This window comes from Heteronotia binoei, chromosome 6 (genome assembly GCF_032191835.1).
Source record: "Heteronotia binoei isolate CCM8104 ecotype False Entrance Well chromosome 6, APGP_CSIRO_Hbin_v1, whole genome shotgun sequence".
Taxonomy (NCBI): Eukaryota; Metazoa; Chordata; class Lepidosauria; order Squamata; family Gekkonidae; genus Heteronotia; species Heteronotia binoei.
The window spans coordinates 53,412,117-53,424,548 of NC_083228.1; the positions used below are offsets into that span (position 1 = coordinate 53,412,117).

General features: G+C 44.0%; 1 protein-coding gene across 1 annotated transcript in view; it reads right to left on the reverse strand.

The window, feature by feature from the left end:
• Window positions 1-9,664, reverse strand: part of GPR26 (G protein-coupled receptor 26) — a 48,002-nt gene extending 38,338 nt beyond the window's left edge. Inside the window, exon 1 of the mRNA XM_060240833.1 lies at window positions 8,621-9,664. Within this exon, the coding sequence (XP_060096816.1) occupies window positions 8,621-9,339 (719 nt within the window). The 5' untranslated portion in view covers window positions 9,340-9,664. The remainder of the gene's footprint in view (window positions 1-8,620) is intronic.
• Window positions 9,665-12,432: the final 2,768 nt, after the last annotated feature.

Consider the following 12,432-nt stretch of genomic DNA (forward strand, 5'->3'; position numbering starts at 1 on the left):
GCAATCAATGAGATCGCACCTCGACGTCCTCTGCGCTCTTGTGTAAGGCTGGCTCCATGGTACACCTTGGAGTTACGTCAGCTGAAACAAGGGCTCAGACGACTATAGAGGCAGTGGCGGCATACTCGTGACAAAGCAACGAGAACATTCTACAGAACGTTTATGAGGTCTTATGAGATGGTAGTCAAGGCCGTGAAGAAAGCTTACTTTGTGGCCAGGATTGCATCTGCAAATTCACGCCCAGCACAATTGTTTAGAATAATTGGAAGTCTTACTACACTGCCTCAAGGCAGACCAAATGTGAGAGAATTAGAGATAGGCTGTGAGGCTTTTGCGAAATATTTTGCAGATAAAATCACGTCGCTCCGCCAGGACCTGCCTATCACATTGGATACAGTACAGGAACTTGAGGCTCCATGCCTGTCTTCCGATTTCATTCTGGATCGCTTCGACCCACTCAGCCTGGAGGAAGTTGACGGAATTCTCTTTTCCGCACGCCCAACAACTTGTGATTTGGACCCTTGCCCCTCTTGGCTGATTAAATCTTGCCAAAGGGAGCTTAGATGTCCTTTATGGGACATCATAAATAGATCCCTCTCTGAGGGGTGCTTTCCAACACCCTTGAAAGAGGCTATGGTCCGCCCCCTCCTGAAAAAATGTACAGCAGACCCGGCCGAATTGGCAAATTACCGACCGGTCTCTAATTTACCGTTCCTTGGTAAAATTATTGAGAGGGCAGTGGCATTGTAGTTGCAGGGTTTTCTGGATGACGCTTCCATCCTAGACCCTTGCCAGTCCGGCTTTCGCCCAGGTCATGGGACAGAGACAGTGCTGGTCGCCTTGGTAGATGACCTCCAGCGGCATCTCGACCAAGGCGGCGTGGCGATGCTGATGCTATTAGATCTGTCGGCCACATTCGATACGGTCGACCATCAGTTACTGACCTGCCGCCTCGCCGACATAGGGGTTAGGGGGTTAGCCCTACAATGGCTTTCCTCCTTCCTCAAGGGACGGGGACAAAGGGTGGCAATCGGGGGTGAGCTGTCCCAGAGGCACACACTAGATTGTGGGGTGCCGCAGGGAGCAGTTCTCTCCCCGATGCTATTTAACATCTATATGCGCCCCCTTGTCCAGATTGCCCAGAGGTATGGGCTTGGGTGTCACCAATATGCAGATGACACCCAGCTCTATCTGCTAATGGATGGCCGGCCTGGCTGCATTCCAGGGAATTTGGACCTGGCATTGCAGGCCATGGCAACCTGGCTTAGACTGAGTGGGCTGAAGTTGAACCTGACGAAGACAGAGGTCCTTTGCGTGGGCCACGGTGCCCTATGGAGAGAAATACCTCTCCCGGTTTTTTATGATGTATTGCTGAAAGCGGCGCACCGGGTCAAGAGCTTAGGAGTTCTACTGGAGCCTTCATTATCAATGGAGGCCCAGATAGCAGCCACTGCCAAGTCGGCGTTTTTTCACCTGAAGTGGGCAAGGCAGTTGGCTCCCTTCCTGGAGCGCCGGGACCTAGCAACAGTGATTCATGCAACGGTCACCTCAAGATTGGATTACTGTAATGCCCTCTACATGGGGCTGCCTCTGTGCCAAACCGGGAGGTTGCAGCTTGTGCAGAATGCGGCAGCTAGGCTGCTATTGGGGCTCCCGAAATCAGAGCACATACAGTCGAGGCTAAGCGGACTGCACTGGTTGCCAGTTACTTACCGGGTTTGTTACAAAGTGCTGGTTATTATTTTTAAAGCCCTATATGGCTGAGAACCTGCCTACCTGAGGGACCGTCTTTCCCCATATGAACCCCAGAGAGCACTGAGGTCAGCAGGGAAGAGCCAGCTTATCCCTGGACCAAAGGAGGCAAAACTACAAAATACTCGCACACGGGCCTTCTCTATCGCAACTCCACACCTATGGAACCAGCTCGTGGAAGAAGTGTGAGCCCTGCGTAGCCTTGACCAGTTCCGCAGGGCCTGCAAGACCACCCTTCTCAGGATGGCCTTTGCCGGCTGAGCGACTGATGTTGGGTGTCTTCTGTCACCATTATCTTATGAACAGAATTAGCACCTGGAATTTATTTGTATTTATTTGTATTTGTATTTGGTTTAAATTGGAATGTTTTAAAATTAATGTGATTTTAAACCTTTGTATAATTATATGAATATGCTGTTAGCTGCCCTGAGCCTGCTTCGGCGGGAAGGGCGGGATATAAATAAAATTATTATTATTATTATTATTATTATTATTATGATACAATTGGAAGAAAAATTATTTCATAGAATCATAAAATCATACAGTTGAAAGGGACCTCTGGGGTCATCTAGTCCAACCCTTCACAATGCAGGAAACTCACAAACACTTCCCCCTAAATTCACAGGATCTTTGTTGCTGTCAGATGGCCATCTAGCCTCTGTTTAAAAACCTCCAAGGAAGGAGAGCCCACCACCTCCCGAGGAAGCCTGTTCCACTGAGGAATCGCTCTAACGGTCAGAAAGTTCTTCCTAATGTTGAGCTGGAAACTCTTTTGATTTAATTTCAACCCATTGGTTCTGGTCCTACCTTCCGGGGCCTCAGAAAACAATCCCACACCATCCTCTATATGACAGCCCTTCAAGTACTTGAAGATGGTGATCATATCACCTCTCAACCACCTCTTCTCCAGGCTAAACATTCCCAGCTCCTTCAACCTTTCCTCATAGGACTTGGTCTCCAGACCCCACACCATCTTTGTTGCCCTCCTCTGGACCCGTTCCAGCTTGTCTATATCCTTCTTAAAATGTGGTACCTAAAACTGAACACAATACTCCAGGTGAGGTCTTACCAGAGCAGAGTAAAGCGATACCATCACTTCACATGATCTGGACACTATACTTCTGTTGATACAGCCCAAAATTGCATTTGCCTTTTTAGCCACCACATCACACTGTTGACTCATGTTCAGTGTACGATCCACTAAGACCCCTAGATCCTTTTAGCACATATTACTGCTAAGACAAGTCTCCCCCATCCTATAACCATGCATTGGATTTCTCCTACCTAAATGCAGAACTTTACATTTATCCCTGTTAAAATTCATTTTATTGATTTTAGCCCAGTTTTCCAGCTTGTCAAGGTCATTCTATATCCTGTTTCTGTCTTCTTCTGTGTTTGCAACCCCTCCCAATTTAGTATCATCTGCAAATTTAATAAGCATTTCCTCTATTCCTTCATCCAAATCATTTATAAAGATGTTGAACAATACAGGTCCCAGGACAGATCCTTGAGGCACTCCACTTGTCACTCCTCTCCAAGAAGATGAGGAACCATTCACAAGCACTCTTTGGATGCGATCTGTCAACCAGTTACAGATCCACCTAACGCTAACAGGATCCAAACCAACTTGTCAACAAGGATAGTATGTGGAATTTTATCAAAAGCCTTACTGAAATCAAGATAAACAATGTCTACAGCATTCCAGTGATCCAGCAAGGTAGTCACTTTATCAAAAAAAAAGAGATCAGGTTAGTCTGGCATGACTTGTTCTTGAGAAACCCATGCTGGCTCTTAGTAATCACATCCATTCTTTCTAAATGTTCCAGGACTGACTGTTTGATGATTTGTTCTAAAACTTTTCCAGGTATAGATGTCAAGCTGATCTCTTCATAGAGATTAGGGTATTTAAAACTTTTTTTCTTACACTGGAAGTTAAGGAGTCAGAGAGAATATTTGACATACTGTCAAATGAGTCTTGAGAGTTCTTACACATACCTCCCAGGAGTACCATCACAGCACTTTTCATCCCAACCGCCTGCAGCCTCACTGTAAGGACAGAGGGACACATTTGCCACCCTTGGGGGAAGAGAGGAAGACTGACAGCCCAATGGGCTTGTGCTTGGTGGCAGGGCTGGCTGCAGCAGCAGCATGCCTTCCCCACTCGTGCCAGTCTCCATCTGATGATCTGTCTAGGCAGGAGAGCTTTTAGCTTGCTCCTGCTTAGATCTTATCAGTTTCAGTTGTTTTTAAGGCATTCCTTAAGTGAAGATTAGGTGGCTGAGCAGGAGCATTTTTGCTTGCTGGCTCTGGTCTTGTCAGTTCCCCTTTTCTTCTGGCTTTCGGACGTTTTAAGAAAGATTGGGGGCTGATCAAGTTGTTGATAAGGCAGGGCAGGAGTGCTTTAAGCTTGCTCCTGCTTCATGTCAGTTTTATTTGGCTTCCCGGCATTCAGAAGCCGATCGAGAACCGGCGCAAATGCCCCAGGAGCTATGAGTGATTGGAGAGTGATTGGAGAGCTGATTGCAGAGCAATAGTGCCCAGCATTAGTGCCCAGCAATAGTGCCTAGCCATTGTGCCCAGCACCAGGAAGTCTTATGAACGTGCTGTGCGGCAGTTTGAGGACTTTAAATCAGAGGTAGGGTATCGCATTGTTTGGCTCCTCCCGGTGGAGCAGTTGCTCCACTACTGTGTTGCTTTAAAAGGTAAGGGATTGGCCGTGCGATCCATTAGGGGACACCTGTCTGCTCTGGCTTTTGCTAGTAAGGCTTTGGAGTATAAGGAAGAAACCACAGACTCATCTGCGAAAGATGCTGGAGGGTTGGGCTAGAGAAGCCGGACCTAATCCTGACACTAGGAAGCCTATTTCCTCTTTGATTCTTAGGGCCTTGAGGGGGGTTTGGGGCACAGTGTGTGCATCCTATTTTGAGTCCACACTGTTTCATGTCGCTTCCTTGGTTGCCTTCTTTGGGGCCCTTTGAGTCAGTGAGCTAGTGGCATGCTCCAGAAATGATGTTTCTGGTAGTGCTTCGTTACCAAAGGACCTGAGGTTAGTTGAGAGTAAGGCAGTCATCACCGTTGGATGCTCCAAGACTGACCAGCATCACAAGGAAACCGTTTTGGAGCTGGGCACATGTTCTGAGCTGGAGTTGTGTCCAGTTTCTGCTCTGGCTGCCTATTTGGCAGTACGTGGTCCTAGGGAGGGATTTTTGTTTTGTCATGTCAATGGCAGTCCATTGACAAAACATCAATTTTGGGCTGTGATTAGTCGGACTTTAGCTAAGTTCGGGTTGTCTGGGGTGCGGTTTGGAACCCACTCCTTTAGAATTGGGGTGGCCTCTATAGCTGCCGCCCTGGGCTATCCTTCCTAGGTCATTCAGCATCTGGGCCATTGGCAATACTTGGAATTAACTTGGCTCTCAGCTGGGACTCAACCAGTGGGTTACCATTGAATGGCAGGGGCCTTCATTGGCCTGGCCTGTTGCCGTTGTTATTTCAAGGGAGTTCTTGCCCTCCTCACCAGGTCTTAGTTATACACCTGGGGGGTAATGATCTTGGGCTGATGAAGAGCACAGCTTTGGCCCTGCAGGCAGAGGAGGATTTTAGGGCTATCAAGGAGAGATGGCCTGGGACCTTTTTTGGGGGTCAGTCATGATCCCCCGCCTTTTTTGGCAGGGTGTTTGGGACCCTTTGGGCATCAACGGGGCCCATTGCAAGGCTAATAAAAGAATTCTGAGAGCCTTGGAAGATGGTTTGGGTTACTACTTGCCTCATCCAGACATTCATATTAATTGTCCCCATCTCTATAGGGGTGATGGTGTTCATCTTTCGGATGAGGGTAATGGTCTCTTCTTGGGAGACCTTTGGCAAGGGCTGCGGGTAGCCTTGTGCCTCCCAGTGGGTGCTAAGGCCTAAGCAGAGGCTTGGCCTTAGTGGTGGCAGGTTTCTGTGGTTAATGAGCTTATGCGGCTAGGGGAGGACCAGAAAGCATCCCCCTTTTGTGGGGTTAAGGGACTGTCAAGATCGACCTTTGGGTTTTCTGGCCTGGTGTGGGAGAATGCAGACCATCCTTTGGGGCTTACCTGGAAGGTTTCTTTCATTGAGTTGCCCGGCTCATGGTTGGACCTTCCTGGTTTGTTGCCTATTTGCTGAGCTGGCCTGATGTGAGCTGTGGTGTACAGCTCTAGCCAGGGGCTGGGTTGCTCGCCCGTTAAATGGCACGGAAGGTGTCTATTGAACCCCTAGCCCTAACCAGGACGCAGGTTCTGTTTAGCCCTTGCCATTTATTAATAAATTAAATAAAGTGGCCGTTAGTTTAATCCAATTATTGCTTCTGACTCTTTATTTCAACCTGGGGGGGGGCAATACTGTATTAACCACTCTAGCTTAAATGCACTGTAGTCACCAAAAGCCAACTCCTCTCTGCTTAAAGTTGCTCAGTTGCATAGACTTGTGAAACACTGGGGAAGGTCCTGTAGATAAATTTACAGTGTGATACACAGTGAATTCCAAAGTATGAATGATGCAGTCATGACCCTGTTCATTCTGACCTCGCAAATACAGTCACAGTTTTTGTTACACAAATTATATTCAGGAAGGATTTACAGTTTATCTTATTATTGGCATTCAGGGAGTAGGTGGGTATTACAGAAAGTGTCTAATTACCATTAAAGGGCATTTTTGCAATCTAGATTTAGCAATTTAGTCTATATTAGTGTGTCATATTACAGGAGAAATAAAAATATACAATACTTGGAATTAACTTGGAATGACTGCCAGATCCCACATTCTCAACTGAATGCTGTTGTTCAGCAACACACATAGAACATATATGAAAAATGAAGGTTAAGGAAAGAACACTGTGATGTAACTTTTCAGATAATGAACATTTTCTTTAATCTTCTTTACTTTTGCCACTATTTTCAAGTAAAATAATATATATATCAAATATAGGAGTTTTCAGTATGTGTTTGCACTGGGCATGCAACAAAGCAATTGGAAAAGCAAGGGAAACCCTATATGCCACATATAAACAATTCAGATAAATAAATAAGTCTACTGTAAAGGAGCCTACTTATGCAAAAAATGCTCATTGTCAGTTGTGAGAAGAAGCAAACTTTCCGCACTTCTCAGTTTATTAAAATGCTAATACATAGAATGTTCATACATAGAGCTGATGCCATATTTAAATGAAAGGTTGCTTCTAGCTAGTTGAAGAAAATCAGTACAGCAAACACTTAATGATTAAGTGCTGAGGGAAGGTACTGGCCAAGTTCAGTTCTGGTACACGGCCATGTACTTCGGTAAAGCTGCTTCAAGGGAAATTAATTTTGTCCATGCCTTCTTCCTTCATCTCTCCACATCCCTTCCTTTTCTTTCTAGCTAAAACTGTTTTAATATGTCATCTACCTGATCCCATATGTTGATCTGGGGATGTGTGCATATAAAGGCCATAATGCATATAAAGGCACTAAAACCCCATCACTTTCCTACAACTTCCTTATCATTGTTGTTGGTGAAAGAACATATAATTTATAAGACCATCCTAGGAAATGTCCCCGCCTCTCACATTCCATGATAGCTTCTGTTAAACTTTTGACTTCAGCTGTACTAGATAACCAGCCACTTCAACATATTGATTTTTTCAACAGGTTTCATTCCCTTGAACTTATTTTTATCTACCACCATTAATATCCAGAATTGTCAGATTTTCTCCTTAACAGATTATTCCTTCTGATTCATCCTAACCTGCAGCATGTCACACACACACACTTAGGCTATGGGCGAGTCACCTTTTCTGTATCTGTTTCTCCCAATGAGTTTTTTTGTCAGAGGTCTGCGGGCTCTCCCTAATACCAGAGGCCAACTACAGCCTTTATCCTTCAAATGTGGTCTTTCTTGCTGCCTGCCACGTACCTGATGACACATTTCTCCTCTGTCCACCAACTCATGTGCCCTGAAAAGCTCTCTGCTCTTTCCTTTTTTTTTTCTCCTTCAAATTCTGTATCTGTCCCCCATCAGTAAAGTTAGCCAGTCACTTTCCTCCCTGTCAACCCTTCTCCTATCTAACTTCTCTTACTTTGTACCATACTGATCCTCTAGTTAGGCTTCTTAATTCTCTGGGTTATTCAGTTTTGTACCTCCCTGTGGTAACTTTGTACATCCCTCCCTTTGTTTTGAAAGTCATCCTCTTAAACCCTGAAAATCTGGGTTGATTTAATGTCTCCTGAGCGCATTTAAATCAAGACTCCTTTGCTTGTCTGTATGCATTTGCATCTTTAGGCAATTTTGGACATATTTCTACCTAGTTAGTTGCTTGTGTTTATTTTGGAAATATTATTTCTCTGGGCACTCTTCCTTCAAAGGAAATAAAGTTATTGACTCCAGAGTGATATTTTTTAAAAAGTACAAACAAGAGAATGGCATTTTGTATGCTATTTCACCCAGTGTGAAGTCTTAAAGGACATAAGTACTTGCAGTATGCAGTTTGATTCACTTCATGGAAGACTTTAATGAACAGGCATGGAGCTGTTCATTGCTACAGGAAAATAGCAAAGATCCAGAAACATACTCAAAAAAGAAATGCATTCATATACAAGCCTTTTGATTGCCCTGTAGCTTTCAAACACATCCAAGGATTCCCGGATAACATCTTGTGCTACTTACAATATATAATTACCAATTAACTGTACAACAGTGAAGAGATTCAGGAATGTAAACATGCAGATTGGAAACAGGGAAGTGGTAATTTTAAAATAATGAGATACAGATGGATGCTAATTCAGTTTGATATTGAACCTAATTTTGTCATTCCTCAGGCATCCTCAGCAGTGCATGCCCTTGCTAGTCAAGGACACAGGTATCTCCTTACCTGGGATGGATGTCCACCAGCAGCACAAGGGTCTGCATAGTTATCACGTCAATCCTTTTACAGTGAAAGCGTGCCACCTTCAGCACTTTTAGATATGTGAAACACAAGACAATGAGGGAAAGGACGAAGCTGAGGGAATGAAAGACCCCAGTAAAAATCATAAACTGTGTCCTGTCCTCCAGTCTCTTGTTGTACAGGGTGCAGGAAGCATAAAGATGATGGAAACCCACCCAAGAAAGAGAAGTTGCCACTATAGGGAAGGACACAGAATGCAACCACGTGTAGCTGAGTATGAGAGCAGCATCTTTGTAGCGCATCTTGGAATGATAGTTCAGAGGAAACACCACTGCTATCCACCTGTCTATGCTGAGAGCTGCCATGCTGAGCATGGAGTTGGTGGTCAAGAAAGTCTCCAGGAAACCCACCATATGGCAAAGCTGTTCTCCTCCCGGCGGATTCTTGTAAATGATCCCAGCCAGGGTCAAGGGCATGTTCAAAACAGTCATCAACAAGTTGCAGAAGGTCAGGTTGAGGATAAACAATCCAGGGACTTGCTTGCGGATATCTGTGCTGTACAAAAAGCAAATCAGCACCAGCACGTTGGACAGCAACGATACAAGAATGAGCACCACAATTAAGAAAGCCAGGATCACTTCCCAAATGTTCATGGTGCCTCCATTCACAGGAGGAATATTTCCAAAACTGTTCCCAGCCGGCATCCAGAAAGCATGGTGTGAGGCACTCTCACACCCTCCTCCTCCTCCCCAGACTGCTCACACTCCTGCATGCCCTCAGTATTTTTAGGAGAGCTGCAGTTTTTTCCCTCTCTGCTGCTGCTTCTTTCCACGTCAACGCTTTTTAGAGACATGCACAAAAGCACGGGGAATGCCCATCAAACTATGAAAAAGATTTTGTTGTTAAAAATCACAATCTCGTTCTAAAGAAAGCAGCATATTCTGAGAAGCTGCTCTCCTGAGATCTCTAATTATTGGTCCTAAAGCTTCCCAGCAATTCAACCAGTACATTTATGCTCTTTACCTCTCTTCCTCTCTCTCTCTCTCTGTGTCTCTCTCTCCCTCTTGCTCTCACTCTCTCTCCCCCTCCCACTTACACGCTTCCAGGCTGACTCTAACCTGCTTTTATGATCACAGATAAATCCCCCATTAATGGATTAAAGCGTGCTCACTGCTCATGATTTACTAACATGATTAGATCTGACTCTCCCTCCTCACTTAAATTCTACACACACACACACACACACACAAACATCCCACTAAAATCAGGGAATTAAAAGATTGGACTAGACTTCTTTGAAAAGAGCTTCCAGCTTTTCATAGTTAATTTCAAAGTGTACATTCCAGTATTCTGTCCTTCAACCCCCACCCCCACGTGCATCCTTAAAAATAAAAGCTATTTCAAATTGACAAACCTGGCTCCAGAAGGTGTCAAATACAATATAGAATTGCCACGAGCATTACAGGGTTCCTGTTCTTTCAGACAACTCTTTACTTTATGAATTTCAAAATTATTTAATGAAAGCTATAAAGCTCTTTTCACAGAAGGAAAAAAGAAACAAATGCAGAGAATGGTTGGATATAATTTATTCTCATGCCCACCCACTCTGCCACTAATTCTGCCTGACATTGGCAAGCCTGTTAAAACACTTAGATTATCATGCATTTAGGTTATTTGTGAGGATTAGCATTTTCATGAAAGTTATATATTTTTTTCTCATAGCACTGTGGTATAAGAAACTGATATGACACTACAAATGGGGAGAAATGGAAGCAGGAATAGTATGTCTCAAGGAAGCATCTAGAGAATGAAGGACACAAAGGAGAGAATTTCTACCCCCTGGCCACTGAAAGTCCTGAAGAAAGCCACCTGTTTATTCAGAACTTCCAGCAAATAGTTCCTTGACTATACTTTTTCTTACAGGTGCAAAGACTAGGAATTTGGTATTTTTCATTATCAGATCCCAAATGTTACTTGATTTCACAGTTTGCTTAAATATCTATGCTGGGATATTATTCACTTTATATTCCACCTTTCTCCATCATACTATTCCAAGAGACGTACATGGGCATTGAGGAAAACTCCCATTCAGGCCATGACCAGATGCCACCAACTTGGCTTTAGTATGATTACTATAGCCCATGCCTCCCACCTGAACAAAACATTCCCACCCCAAAAAATTAGTTTAAAAAATTGTTCCAAAAGTTAAAATGCTGTATATCTGATACTTGGCATAGTTTCAAAGATGTGTGGTTATACCCGTTATTTTCTAGACTTAGTCTCCCCAAAACAGTCTACTATATTTACTTTGGAAAAAAGTATGATCAGTGGTTGATTTTGAACATTGTTCAGAGAGAGGGCCCAAATCCCACCCAAGTCTAAACATCCTCCCTTTTCCTGACATCATATTAGCCTGCTTCACCTAATAGAGAGACAGTAAACATTTTGGAGTGAAAATAAAACAATTGTGCTTTTGACATAATGTTGAACTATTGAGCGCATATTTGGCAGAGAATATCTGCAAGATGAAGGAAAGGACCAAGACTGACAAATAGAACTGGTAGTTCCACGTAGTTCTGATAACAAACTTCATTTGGTCAACTTCATTTGTTATCTGAACTCTAGCAAACATCACTAAGGGTGATGAAGGACATGGAGGAGAAGTTTACTGGAAGCTCACCATTTGTGCATGGATGAACTATAATGTATATCTGGAAAGAACCAGCAAAGTAGAAAGTATTAACCAGGCCAGGAAAAGATATTTGGGACAAATAAGTAGAGGCATGTAAGGATCATAGATGTCATAGGAAGTGTTGGAAGAGGGGCTTAAATTGTGCACATGTTACAATGGGTGAGTATGTATATGATACAAAGACTGTTGGATTGTGAATGTGTGTATATGAGAGAGGAAGGAGGTGTGTGTATATAACAAATAAGAAATTTAGTCTCTGTACATGAGGCAGAAAGAACCTTTGGTTTTTTTGAGTTCAGTGGATAAGAGATAGTTTTGTTCAGAGGTAGAGAAAGGGATTATTTGGTGAGATAGAAAAACTGGGTGGAGCCATACTTGTATCAGTGAGAGGGAATGGGGTTTGTTGGTATGGGATTGCATAGGCAAATAACGGGGAAAAGTGAGAAAGAATAATTTCCCCCTTTAATTAATTAATTTACTCAGATAATATATGGAATTCAAACTGTAAGCCAGTGAATGTCCTGGCAGCCAGAAGCATAGATGACTTCAGAAGGGGTTAGACAGGTACATGGAGAATACGTTCAACAGTGGCTACAAGCCATGGTGAGTAAAGGAAACCTCCTTATTCAGACACAGGAAACCTCTAAAACCCAGTGCTAGGAGGCAATAGGGCAGGGAATTTGCCTCTATGCTCTGTTCATTGGCCCTCCAGAGCAACTGGCCTAAACGAGCTCATGTTCTGTTCTTGTGTTATAGTAGGTTACTGTAATGTCGATCACCAAGGCTGCAGGGCAGAATGGAGGAAAGGAGGCAGGGAAAGGAAACAAGTCCCCATACCTAGAGAACAAGATGACCTTGCCAGTCAAGTAAGGAGATTAAATCCAAAGTGACAACTAACACTGCTTTGACATTCTGCCAGTCTTTTGTTGGGGACCAGATAGCACTGTTAAGAGAAATTCTCTTAAGAACACAAGAGAAGCCATGTTGGATCAGGCCAATGGCCCATCCAGTCCAACACTCTGTGTCACACAGTAGCCAAAAAAACCAAGTGTCATCAAGAGATCCACCAGTGGGGCTAGAAGCCCTTTCACTATGCCCCCCCAAG